This window comes from Echiichthys vipera (assembly GCF_963691815.1).
Source record: "Echiichthys vipera genome assembly, chromosome: 20".
Classification (NCBI taxonomy): domain Eukaryota; kingdom Metazoa; phylum Chordata; class Actinopteri; order Perciformes; family Trachinidae; genus Echiichthys; species Echiichthys vipera.
Genome location: NC_139845.1, coordinates 7,233,264 through 7,245,109, shown reverse-complemented (window position 1 = coordinate 7,245,109; position 11,846 = coordinate 7,233,264). Strand labels below are relative to the sequence as shown.

Genomic DNA, 11,846 nt, shown 5'->3' with positions numbered 1-11,846 from the left:
TCACCAGCCAATCACACGTCACGATCTTCAGCTTGAGAGAAGCAGCCAATCACGTTGCTGTTTCTTCAAAAACGCGTCATCGCTTCTTGTAAACACGTGTACGAAGCGGAGCGTGTGTTCCTGTCTGTGCACGGAGGAGATTTAAGCAGAAAAACTACTTTTTCTGTAAGTCACTGCTTATTTTTTACACGTGGAATAATGATTATACACTTTTATTCATGAAATTTGTATAAATATTTAGCTTTAACGTGTGTTAAAGTGCGGCTTTAGCATCGGCGAGCTAACAAGCTAAGTAACTGTTTACGCACCTTGATGTAACGTTAATAACCTGCTTATATATAGTCACGCAACGAAAATAGTGACAGTGTATAACTCTAGCTTTATATTCTGGTTGTTATGTAAACAACTATAACTACATAGTGAGCACGGGCAAGTTAAAGGTATTAAAGGCGAAATGCAGGTGTTTTGGAGGCCTGTTTTGTCTTTAAAATGAGGCACATTAAGCATTAAAATTTGATTAAATGTGACGTGTAAGTCCTGTGCTGCTGTCACTTCTCTCTTTTAAGACCATCGACCTCTTTATTGTGATATTAATGTCATTTGAGCTTTAATTTCATACCATTGTGACCGAAAATTTGCCACTCGAACATCACAGTGAATGCATGTTTTACCTAATAGTTTGTTGTTTTGAACATAATATAACATCTTGCCAAATGTGCATTTAAAAGTATAGTACATTTACAGAAATGTGTATATAGCACATTTCATAAACGGACGTAACTCAAGGTGCTTTATACAGGGAAAAAAATACTGGTATGAGAAATAAAAGTGCATAAAACCAATTTTTTTTACATTAAGTTTATAATATATTGATAATAATGATTATAAAATTACAAAAAATAATCAATATTAATGGCAATAAGACGGAACTTGCCATAAATGCTTATTTAAAAGGAAAATTGTGATTAAGGATTTTTTAAAACCATTTCATTACATTTGAAAGATAAAACTTTAATCCAATCCTTTTTACTTATAGATGTATGCTACACACTGAAGAGCCACTAAACATAGTTTCATTGTTTCAGCACAACGACAATAAATATCTATTTTATTCTAATTAACAAGCAAAATAACCTCCACATTAATCAAAAACAAAAGATTAGTCATGCTGCTGTTATACTTACCTTATCCATGCGGTTTGCCTGAACTCCATAACGACCTCCAAAATTAAAAAGTATAGTACATTTACAGAAATGCTGAATATTGAAGTGTGGACTATTTCTGGTCTGTTAGGGGAATCATTTTAGGATGTTATCATAAAGAAAATTAATGTTGGGGATATGGGACAGTATTTATAGGAAACTGTCCTGAGGCCGAAACAATATTCTCACTTGTTGAGTAGTGATAGACCGATGCATCGGCCGGCCGATATTTGAGTTTTTAAGTTGTATCAGCCGATGTGGGCTGCTGAGTTTGCAGATTTTTCCTGGCATTATTTACAGACAGGCGTCCACAGGGCAGCGCTGTGTTGCTGGAGACGCCTTTTTAAGTTAAATAAATCTTACTTTTTGTAAATTGAGACTCATAACATTTGTTATCTTCATCGTGTAATTTTTATGATGTAAACTGAAGGAGCAAAAGTAGCATCAGCTTAAAATATCAGCTCAAGAAAATCAGCATCGGCCCGTATCGGCCATCCTTATTGTTGAGTGTTGGGCCTCTAATGAACGTGTGCATTTTTGGTATCTAATATATCCCAGAGATACTTATAAAAAATAATGTAACTGTGGGTATTGGATAAGACTGTGTACAGCAGTTAGTTTGACTGCCATGTGTTGCTGTTTTCTTCCCCAGATCGTCCATAAAATGGCAAAAAGCCTCCGGAGCAAATGGAAGAGGAAGATGCGTGCAGAGAAGAGGAAGAAAAATGCCCCTAAGGAGCTGGCCCGTCTGAAACAAGCTCTGAGTCTGGATAAGAAAGGAGATGCTGCCATGACTGACATCCAGGAGATCGCCACTGTGGTGCCAGCTGACAAGATCAAGAAGACAGACGTGAACATGGCAGAGGCAGAGGGGGACGGTGAGTGACCAGCTTTAGCTTTTTATTACCTGTTGTAGTGTCTCTACTAAAAGGTCATTTAAACAGTTTTCTGTAGATTTGTCTTTCAGGCACAGATGTTTAGTCTCCTTGGTTGCTTGAGAAGCTGACACAAAGCAAAACAAAATGTTTATTTATCGTCATCTTTCTAATTTATCCGTCTTTGTCTCTTGTGATACAGATGGGAAGATGGACATGGACAGCAAGCGCAACAAGAAAACTCAGTTGGATGAGAATGGTCAGTACCCTGCGTGGATGAATCAACGGCAGGCCAAGAAACTGAAAGGCAAACGGAAGGCAAAGAAAAGCGGCCAGGGCAAGAAGAAGGGCATCGCCTGGTGATCCAGAGGAAACCAAAACACCTTTACCTTGCCTTTGCTTTGAAAAAGACTTTTGATGCAGAAACACAGGATCATTTCATGTATTCTTTTATATGTGATAACTGTGGAGCGTCTGCTATCGATTCTCATTCTGTTCAGTGGATTACAAGATTCACAGTTGTGCCACAGAAGCCGTAATTATAAATGAATCCTCTGCAGGAACATGTCTGTTCTTATGGAACAGCAGCTTCATCTTCATGTTAGGACAAGTTTTAAGAAACTATGACTTGTAATGTGTTCTCTCCAACCATTTAAATCTTTTCATACGCCGTTAAAGGAAAATAACTTACACTTCTGTGGCTTGTGTTCTTTACTAACGTTGTACATAGACTGAGTGATACAGTTAAAATCAATATCACTGGTGCACTGTGGCTTAGAGGTTGAGATGCCAACCGGACTGGGGACATTTGTTGCACGTCATTTTGTCTTATTTCTCTGGTGTCGGATCCTCTAAATTATTGGAATATTATTCTGATCTTTGCGTAAACCATAATTTAGAAGATGTGTGCAAAATCATAAATGAAAGAACTGTGTTGTAGATAAAACAATTCTCATTTGTAAACAGTAACTTCATGAGCTAATAAAACTCGCTGGTATACAAACACAAAGCTTGCCTGCAGAATATTTTATTGTTACTTCATTACAGATAAAAGATGTAACTTCTAATACGATCGTACTGTCGAATTCTTATTGCCACGCACCTCTGAAGCGAGATATTACACAATAAAACTATAGAAATCAGCAGATCAGAAGCCATTTTAGCACATGTCTGTGGTGTAATCTATAAATACAGAGCTAAAAATCCTTCTGTTAAAGAGAACAGAAGGATTGTGATTGTTTATCTCTCACTGCATGAGCTCGACATAAGCGGCCGGGAAAAGCCCAACGCATCCGTGACAGTGTCCCTTCCACCAGCCCTCGTCGATCATCTCTATGTGGGTGATGATGTCGTCCGGGTTGAAGGAGATCTCGTCGTCAGCCTCTGTGTGGGAAACGGGACGTTTGGAGGTTTTGTCACAAATGTTGACAGATGATCATTAAATGTCCAAAAAAATTGAAGAACTGAAAAGGTCCTACCTCCTTGATAGTCATAAAGTGCTCTTGCCCGCTGGCCACACGACAGGTCTTCATAGTTGTTATCATCAGCTGTAAAAGAACATTAAAATGAACGAGTGTTTCAAGCCCAAAAGTGACATTTTTTTCAAGCCTGGATTATTCAGGACAGACGGGAAATAGGGTGAGGGGGGTCGACATGCAGAAAAGGGCTGCAGGTCAGAGTCGAACCCGCGGCCGCTGCCTCTAGGACGTTTAGCCTCTTTAGTTCGACTGCTCTAACCACTGAGCTGTTAAAAAGGACATTTAACCAACACTCAGTCAGACACAGACCTGGCGGCGCAGGAGGAGGCGGTTCAACAAGTTCCTCGTACTCTCCGTCATCCTCCTCCACACCTGCTGACCTGTCGGGTAACGGAGGAACGTCCTGTTCGAGGCAATCATCTGAGCGTGGAGGCAGGGCCGGGGGCTCGTCGTATTCTGGTTCCTCCTGGAAAACATTGCAGAATATCTTTTGATTTCATGATCTTAAATCCTGGAGATGACCTGAGGACATTTACATATAAGACCAGGCTTTCTCTCCTTCCTTTGGGGACGGCAGTAGCTCAGCTTCGGAGGGGGACTTGGCTCGGGAACCCAGTTCAAATCCCTGTCTGGACTAACTTTGGAGTGTGGACTGGTAGTTGGAGAGGTGCCAGTTCTCCTTCTGGGCCAACGTGCCCTTGGGCAAGGCACAGAACACCCAACTGCTCAATGTTGCCAGCCCCCTCGCTCTGGCATCTCTCCAAACCTAATGCACGTGTGTAAGTCCTGTTTGTGCCTCTCATGTTTTACCATTACTAGAGACCTTTCAGAAGTGAGACGGACAAGTCATTTCCTGTATCTGTCACACGAGTTTCGTCACGGCCCCGCCTCTTAAGGAGACTAGCATCAGGCTATTCTTTTATTTAGTACATCTGATATTGGTTTGAATCAGTCTAACCTCTGACTCTGGTTCTGGTTCAGGTATTTCGAGTATCTCTGCCATGTGCTGGTCGAATTCTGACGGTGGCATTTCATACTTCACAGCTTGAGCCACATCTGGAACAGGTGGTGGACGAATTTCCTCCTCTCTTCTGTTCTCCTCCTACAAGAAACACAAAATCCTTAACATTCATATTGACCATTACATAAATGCTCATTTTCATGTTCATAATTGTACTTTGGGTTTTTAATAGAACATGTTTACATGCTTTAATGTTCAGAAAAAACATTATTTTTCTCATTCTGTCTATCTGAATACACCTCTATTCACCCTCCGTCTGAAACGCTCCGTTTTAGCGCCTGTCTCTTTAAGACCAGTCTGCTCTGATTGGTCAGTGTTGCTGGGTCTTCTGCATCTGCACTCTCTGCATCTCTGCACCGTCATTACAGCTGCTGAATGACTGTAACGGCACTGTAGCTGCACTTTCTACCTATATATAGTGACATCACAACCGTACAGGAGTCCTGATGGCTCGTTTAAAGACACAGTTTGGGAATACCTGTGTACATTTCTCTGTGGATTGAGTGTTTTTATACTTTAACAGGATTTATATAGCACCTCCACCTGCTTTACAATTAAAAAAAATATGAAAATCTAACTTTTTACAGTATGGAACGTTTAATATTTGTGTTTACAGAGATGTGTGCACGTGTTACCTCTTGTCTGCGTTTGGCAGCCTCTCGCTCTCTGCTCTCTCTGGCTTGTCTCCTCGCTCTCTCTTCTTCCACTTTCTTCTTGTTCTCTTCATCTGAAGCTTTGGCCATGTTCTCAAAACGTGCCTTCAGTTTTCCTGCACCTGCACCTGCACTTGCTGCATAACACGGGGAAAGAAGATATGAATACAGCGCGTTATCAATCAACATGCGATTATGGTGAGTGCAAAAAAACGTAACTTACAGGCCTCTAATGGCTGTGTCTTTTCATACGCAGATGTAGGGGAGTCTATGTCAGAGAAGCCAGATGCACTCTAAAAGAGATCAACAAGATAATCAATTAATATTCACTCTGCTCATATCTATGCATATTTCAATGTTCATACAACCAAGCTGGTACAACTGTTTATTACTTACAGTTTAAGTCTAATGAGCAACAGTCACAGGTTAACAAAAGAGGCTAAACAGGCAACAATTGTTTAAAATGAAATTCAAGTTATTTTTATAGCACATTTCACACACAGATGCAACTCAAGGTACTTTATATAGTGAAAAAAGACTAGTAGGGGAAATAAAAGTGCATAAAACATCTTTTTTTTACATTAAGATGTTTAAAAAAATACAAATTTTATAATACACTGATAAAAATTATGATGATAAAGAGACAAAAACAATCAAAAATAATCGATATTAATAATTATTAAGATTGAACTCTAATCCAATCTTTCACTTGTACTTGTATGTCGCGCACTGAAGAGCCAGATTTTCATTGTTCAAGCACGACAATAAATATCTATTTTATTCTCATTAATAAGAGAAATAACCTCCAGATTAAACAAATACAAAAGATAAGTCATGCTGCTGTTATACTTACCTTATCCATGCGGTCCGTCTGAACTCCATAACGACCTCCAAAACCTTCTGAATAATCTAAACACAGATGCATTTCATCAGTCTGATGCACTGTACTGTAAGTATATTGTGAAATAAACCGTCCCCTCACCTTTTTGTGACTGGTGTTTCTCCGTCTCGCTCTTATAATCGTAGCCCAGGGCAACTTTATCCACTTTCTCCTTCTCAACCCCGTACTTCCCTCCAAAGCCCTTTGAGTAATCTGAATGTGAAATGAATTCAAAGGGATTAATCAGATGTCGGGGCGACACGGTGGTGTGGTGGTCAGCACTGTCGCCGGCAGGGGCCCTTCTGTGTGGAGTTTGCATGTTCCCCCCGTGTCTGCGTGGGTTTTCTCCGGGTTCTCAGGTTTCCTCCCACAGTCCAAAGACGTGCACGTGTTAGGTTCATTGAAGACTCTAAATTGCCCGTAGGTGTGAATGGTTGTCTGTCTCTGTTTGTCTCTATGTGTCCTGTGATAGACTGGCGTCCTCTCCAGGGTGTACCCCGCCTCACGCTCGATGTCACCTGGGATCGGCTCCAGCCCTCGCGCGACCCCGACAGGGACAAGCGATTGATGAATGAATAATCAGATGTCAGGTAACAAGAACAGACAAATAGCACGATTTAACCGTACCTTTCTGTGACTGGTGCTTCTCTGTTTCTCCTTTATAGTCGTACCCCAAAGCAGCTTTGTCTACTTTTTCCTTCTCCACCCCGTACTTTCCTCCAAACCCCTTAGCGTAGTCTGGTGAAAAATAAGATGCAAGATAAAGAAAATGTCGAGAAAATAAGTGTACATACGGACAATTCCTACAACGTAAGCTCACCTTTCTGTGACTGGTGCTTCTCCGTCTGGGCTTTATAGTCGTACCCCAAAGCAGCTTTATCCACTTTCTCCTTCTCCACCCCGTACTTTCCTCCAAACCCCTTTGAGTAATCTGAAAACATAAGGATTGTAGGGAAAATTCACAGCAACTTCCAAAAAAGGAAAATATTGTAGTGTAAGTGAAGAGGCCTGTTACCTTTCTGTGAGGCGTGTTGCTGCACCTCTCCTTTGTATTCGAAGCCCATGGCAGACTGCACAGACACACAGGGACGGTGTTTTAAGACATTTAATTCAAAGTACTCTGCTGAGAATGATAATCTGTGTCTGTACGGTTTTCTCACAAAAAAAAGTTAAATTAACTAGTCAAAAATTCTGACATTACTTCCCTTTTTAAAAAAAATCTCAGTCTTCAATCTTTAAATTTAAAGTTTCCGTATCACACTTGTGCATGTTACATATGTTACACAGAGAAGGTTCATAGTATATTGTAATATAGTGTTTTTCTGCGATACTGTACTCTTGTTGTAGTTCATATTTTGTATTATATATTGTATTTTATTTTTAGTACTTCTGATTGTTTTGTACCGTTGCTACGATGACCTAATTTCCCCTCGGGGATAAATAAAGTTATCTATCTATCTATCATCATATGCACGTACATCATTCAGTGAAGGTCAAACATCCAAGTAAAGTAACAACAGGGTTCCCACTCTTTTTAAGAAATCATTTTCCAGGAGTTTTATTTTGAAAATACAGGACAGCACTTACAAAACGGTCATTTAATTTAATTTTATTCATTAAATAATCCTTTCCCAGGACGATATAGATTATTTCCAGGATATTTGGACATTTGAATCCACTTCCGGATATTTACATGACTGGAAAAACTACTCTCTGAATATCCAGGTTTTGTGTGAACTCTGAGTAATAATCTGAATAAATCTCTGAGAGGAGGACTTTAAGACTCTATTTGTCTTCTCACCTTGTCAACGCGGTCTTTCTGAACCCCGAATTTCCCGCCGAACCCTCGTGCCGCATCTTTTTGGGAGGAGTGCTGCTCGACTTGTGCCACGTAGTCGTGCCCCAAAGCCACCTGAACATTAGACATACATTTACAAACAGAGTCAGCCCACAGCATACGGTTCATATCAGCAGTGGCTGCAGAGTGAAGGGAAAACCGTAAATAAAAGATTATTATCGCCACATTTCGAGCATCAAAAACGTGTCGACCTTGTCCATTCGGTCTTTTTCCACTCCAAACTTCCCTCCATATCCGTACGAAGCTTTGGGCGTCTGATCCTTCTGCTTCACCTGCTCGTGCTCCGCGGTGACTTTGCTTCTGAGCTCAGCGACACTAGGAGGTCCCACAGGGGTCAAACACACAATTTAGTACACACAGTGATAATAATGTGTGTCATTAGAAATGTATTTTTATAGCACATTCATACAGACATGTAAACTATGAAGGAACCAGAAACAAGTGTTAAGTGTGAACACATTAGGAGGAAATTCTGATATAAAATTAATTCATCTCATCTCATCTCATCTTCACCCGCTTATCCGGGGTCGGGTCGCGGGGGCAGCAGCTTTAGCAGGGGACCCCAAACTACCCTTTCCCAGGCCACATTAACCAGCTCTAACTGGGGGATCCTGAGGCGTTCCCAGGCCAGTGTGGAGATATAATCTCTCCACCTGGTCCTGGGTCTTCCCCGAGGCCTCCTCCCAGCTGGACGTGCCTGGAACACCTCCCTAGGGAGGCGCCCAGGGGGCATCCTTACTAGATGATCCTGAACCACCTCAACTGGCTCCTTTCAACGCAAAGGAGCAGCGGCTCTACTCCGAGTTCCTCACAGATGGCTGAACTTCTCACCCTCTCTCTAAGGGAGACTCCAGCAACCCTCCTGAGAAAACACATTTTGGCTGCTTGTACCCACGACCTCGTTCTTTCGGTCCTGACCCAGCTTTCATGACCACAGGTGAGGGTAGGAACGAAGATTGACCGGTAGATCGAGAGCTTTGCCTTCTGGTTCAGCTCTCTTTTCGTCACAACGGTGCGGTAGAGCGACTGCAACACCGCCCCCGCTGCTCCGATTCTCCGGCCAAACTCACGCTCCATCGTCCCCTCACTCGTGAACAAGATCCTGAGGTCGTTGAACTCTTAAAATAAAGTCATTACACTTAAATTAAAGTGATAACCGCAATATTAAAAGGCAAAAAGAAAGTAACAGGGTTTTAAGCATGCTTTGAAGGTTATAAATAAATACTTTTCTACTTTTCTCTTAAACTTTGTGGTTGCCAGGTTGTGGTTAATCCCTCTGCCGGTGTTTATCCTTCCTGTTTGATAGCAGTGCAGTTGTAAATGCTTTAAACGTATTCATAAATGCTTGTAGATTCAACACTTCCTTAAAAGTAAAGAGATAACAACACAGACAGAGAAGTTAATAAGCTGTGTCATCATCCTGCAGGTTGTCCCAGAGGGTAAGTGGTTCAAAGTGTCTACCTGAAGAACTAGATCATTAGAAATGAGTTTCACTGCTGCAGGGTAAACACCAGCTGAAGGGATTTCCCGACCTACTGTAGCGAGAAACAACTTAGAAACTCTGCAATAAACCGTGTGTTTTCATTATTATTAAAACAAACAAATGCTATTTATGTATATTTAGTGTTATATAGCTGTTTGTTAGAGGTTTCTAAAAAAAAGCTGGAAGGAAATCGGGGATGCAGCGTTTGTTAGTTATGCTCCAAAGCTGTGGAACAAACTAACAGCTCGCTAAATATTTTAAAAGTGAACTAAAGAAGTATCTCTTCACTTCCGCTTTAAACTAACTATGTCATTTTTACCCAATTTTAACTGCTTTTACTCATTTTCTTCATGGTATAGGGCTGAACTTCAATTCTATTATCTATTTTTAATCCTTACTCTCTTTTTATTGTATTATAAAAATGCTAAACTTGTTTTAAATTACATTTCACAGATCTTAACAGTTGAAGTATTTTCTTGGTGGTATATTAATTTAGTTTTGGAGATTCCTTCAAGTACCACCAGAGAGAGTTTGATTACCAAGTACCACAGTTTGGGAACCAATGATTTAGAGAATTGTCGTGTTTTTAACACCAGCTCTTTCTTGTGTGCGTTTCAAAATTACACAGTATGTCATAACTTCACTCACACATTTATAAATATTTGCTGACTTTTTAGGAAGTGGCGTCTAAATCTGTGAGCAAACTCTTATCTTATTCTTACATTCAGCACCTACGACTGAATTTATGGTCTCACCATGTCGACGGTGTGAAACCAGTGGTTTAAATCTCACTGTCAAAGTTTTCATCATCATCATACATTACCCATATTAGGACAGACTCACTGCTGACAGCTCGTGCTCTGCTCTCACTTCCCCTTCCTGTAGCTACGCAGCACCCGCTCTGACCTGCATCGCCTTAAAGAACCGTTCATTTCCAGACAGACGCAGAAGTTTGTGCCTCTCTTACCTGATGTGCTCTTTCCGTCCTGAACCCTCGATGGTCTTTGCTCCCCACCTCTGCTCCTGCTCTGAAACGTCATTCTGAAAACACAAAGTTAAACAAAAAATGTGTTTGAATGATGCACACACATCTTTCCCCCCCACACACAGATCTCCAGGAAGTATACAGCACCTCAAAGTCAGGGTCTGTCTCCCAGTCGTCCCCCTCTGCAGACACCTTCATGCTCACATTGTGGCCCACGGCTGATTTCCACATCTGGGGGAAGTAAAAACACTTATGAGCCACACTGAAGACAGTGTACGACTATTAATAATGACGTGTACACAAAATAAAAACAGTTTCATACACATCTACGCACAGACAGACTCTTCACTATGTCTTTATTTAGTATGATGACTAAACAAACTACAAGCCCTGCATGACCACCATTTGCTGAAGTCTCGAAAAGGAAGTTATTTTCAACATGAAGCTTCATTTCCCCATAAAGAAACACACTTGAGTACTTCATGTAGCACAAAAGAGCGAAAATGCTGCAGAAACAGTATGAAAACAACAAATGATTTAAGAGAAATGCCTCAAAATCACCTGTAACACACTGAAAATAACAATATCTTTGAAAGGAGGCAAACTAAATATCCTTTATATTCATTTTTATAATGTTAGGTAACTCATTATCACTTCACTACATTTTAAAATCATATTTTACTGTCATGAATAGTAACTGTAGGTGAGTAATTGTAGTAGAAGTAGAATTGGACATAATATTGCACATACACATACATAAGATATGAATGCTACCTGATAAACTGACTTATACTACTTCCTTAATCAAGTTTAAAGGTGAATAACACAAAAACACACACATTTATTATCGTTAGAGTCCAGAAGAAGAAACAATGCCGTTACCTTTTAGCTGTCAAGGTAGTAAATCCGTGTTTAGGTGGATTATTACACCGACAAAGTGTTCTTCAAGTTCTCCACTCAAGTTGCGACAGTCTGATGGGCGACACGTGAACGCGTATTTAGGGCACATGAACGCGCGTTGATGTAAATAATATATTTTTTAAAAATCGTATTTTAATTAATAACACTTGGACTGCGTGACTTTTGTAGTTTAATGTGGTATTGTAAAAAAATAAAGGCTTAAAATAATAAAAATAATAAAAATAAAAAGTGATAAATGTTGCATTCAAGTGCGCACGGAAATCCGAGGATGAACGAGCAGATGAAGCGTCGATAAGAGTAAACGGGGATTTTTAGGCTACAGGAGGTGCGACAACTGCTTTACACCAACAGCTTTTAAACACACTGACAGTTCCGGGGTACCACTTTATATTAATTTATAGTTTCTTACTTTAAAACTAAATATATGAGCAGGATGTGGATGAGAGTAGGCTACAAGTGCGGTTTCAACACTTGGGGGCAGACTCACACA

At 40.4% G+C, this 11,846-nt stretch overlaps 2 protein-coding genes across 2 annotated transcripts; one reads left to right on the top strand and one right to left on the bottom strand.

Annotated features, from left to right (window-relative positions):
- Positions 1-85: 85 nt before the first annotated feature.
- Positions 86-2,769, top strand: llph (LLP homolog, long-term synaptic facilitation factor). The gene is made up of 3 exons (XM_083935492.1): positions 86-165; positions 1,855-2,080; positions 2,280-2,769. The coding sequence occupies exons 2-3, from the start codon at positions 1,867-1,869 to the stop codon at positions 2,438-2,440; spliced, it is 375 nt and encodes a 124-aa protein (XP_083791618.1). The 5' UTR covers positions 86-165; positions 1,855-1,866; the 3' UTR covers positions 2,441-2,769.
- Positions 2,770-3,096: 327 nt separating this feature from the next.
- On the bottom strand, positions 3,097-11,413 carry hcls1 (hematopoietic cell-specific Lyn substrate 1). The gene is made up of 16 exons (XM_083935491.1): positions 11,318-11,413; positions 10,583-10,666; positions 10,418-10,491; positions 8,159-8,282; positions 7,911-8,021; positions 7,125-7,179; positions 6,930-7,040; positions 6,737-6,847; positions 6,212-6,322; positions 6,083-6,138; positions 5,453-5,522; positions 5,212-5,366; positions 4,514-4,657; positions 3,865-4,021; positions 3,556-3,624; positions 3,097-3,460 (listed from the first exon to the last, which is right to left on the bottom strand). The coding sequence occupies exons 2-16, from the start codon at positions 10,664-10,666 to the stop codon at positions 3,324-3,326; spliced, it is 1,569 nt and encodes a 522-aa protein (XP_083791617.1). The 5' UTR covers positions 11,318-11,413; the 3' UTR covers positions 3,097-3,323.
- Positions 11,414-11,846: the final 433 nt, after the last annotated feature.

Excerpts from the sequence above, each read along its gene's own strand:
- llph (XM_083935492.1), top strand. The coding sequence starts at position 1,867 with ATGGCAAAAAGCCTCCGGAGCAAATGGAAGAGGAAGATGCGTGCAGAG. Across the intron at positions 2,081-2,279 it reads GGCAGAGGCAGAGGGGGACG|ATGGGAAGATGGACATGGAC; the intron begins GTGAGTGACCAG and ends CTTGTGATACAG.
- hcls1 (XM_083935491.1), bottom strand. The coding sequence starts at position 10,666 with ATGTGGAAATCAGCCGTGGGCCACAATGTGAGCATGAAGGTGTCTGCA. Across the intron at positions 8,022-8,158 it reads AAAAAGACCGAATGGACAAG|GTGGCTTTGGGGCACGACTA; the intron begins GTCGACACGTTT and ends TCTAATGTTCAG. Across the intron at positions 4,022-4,513 it reads AACCAGAACCAGAGTCAGAG|GAGGAACCAGAATACGACGA; the intron begins GTTAGACTGATT and ends AATGTTTTCCAG.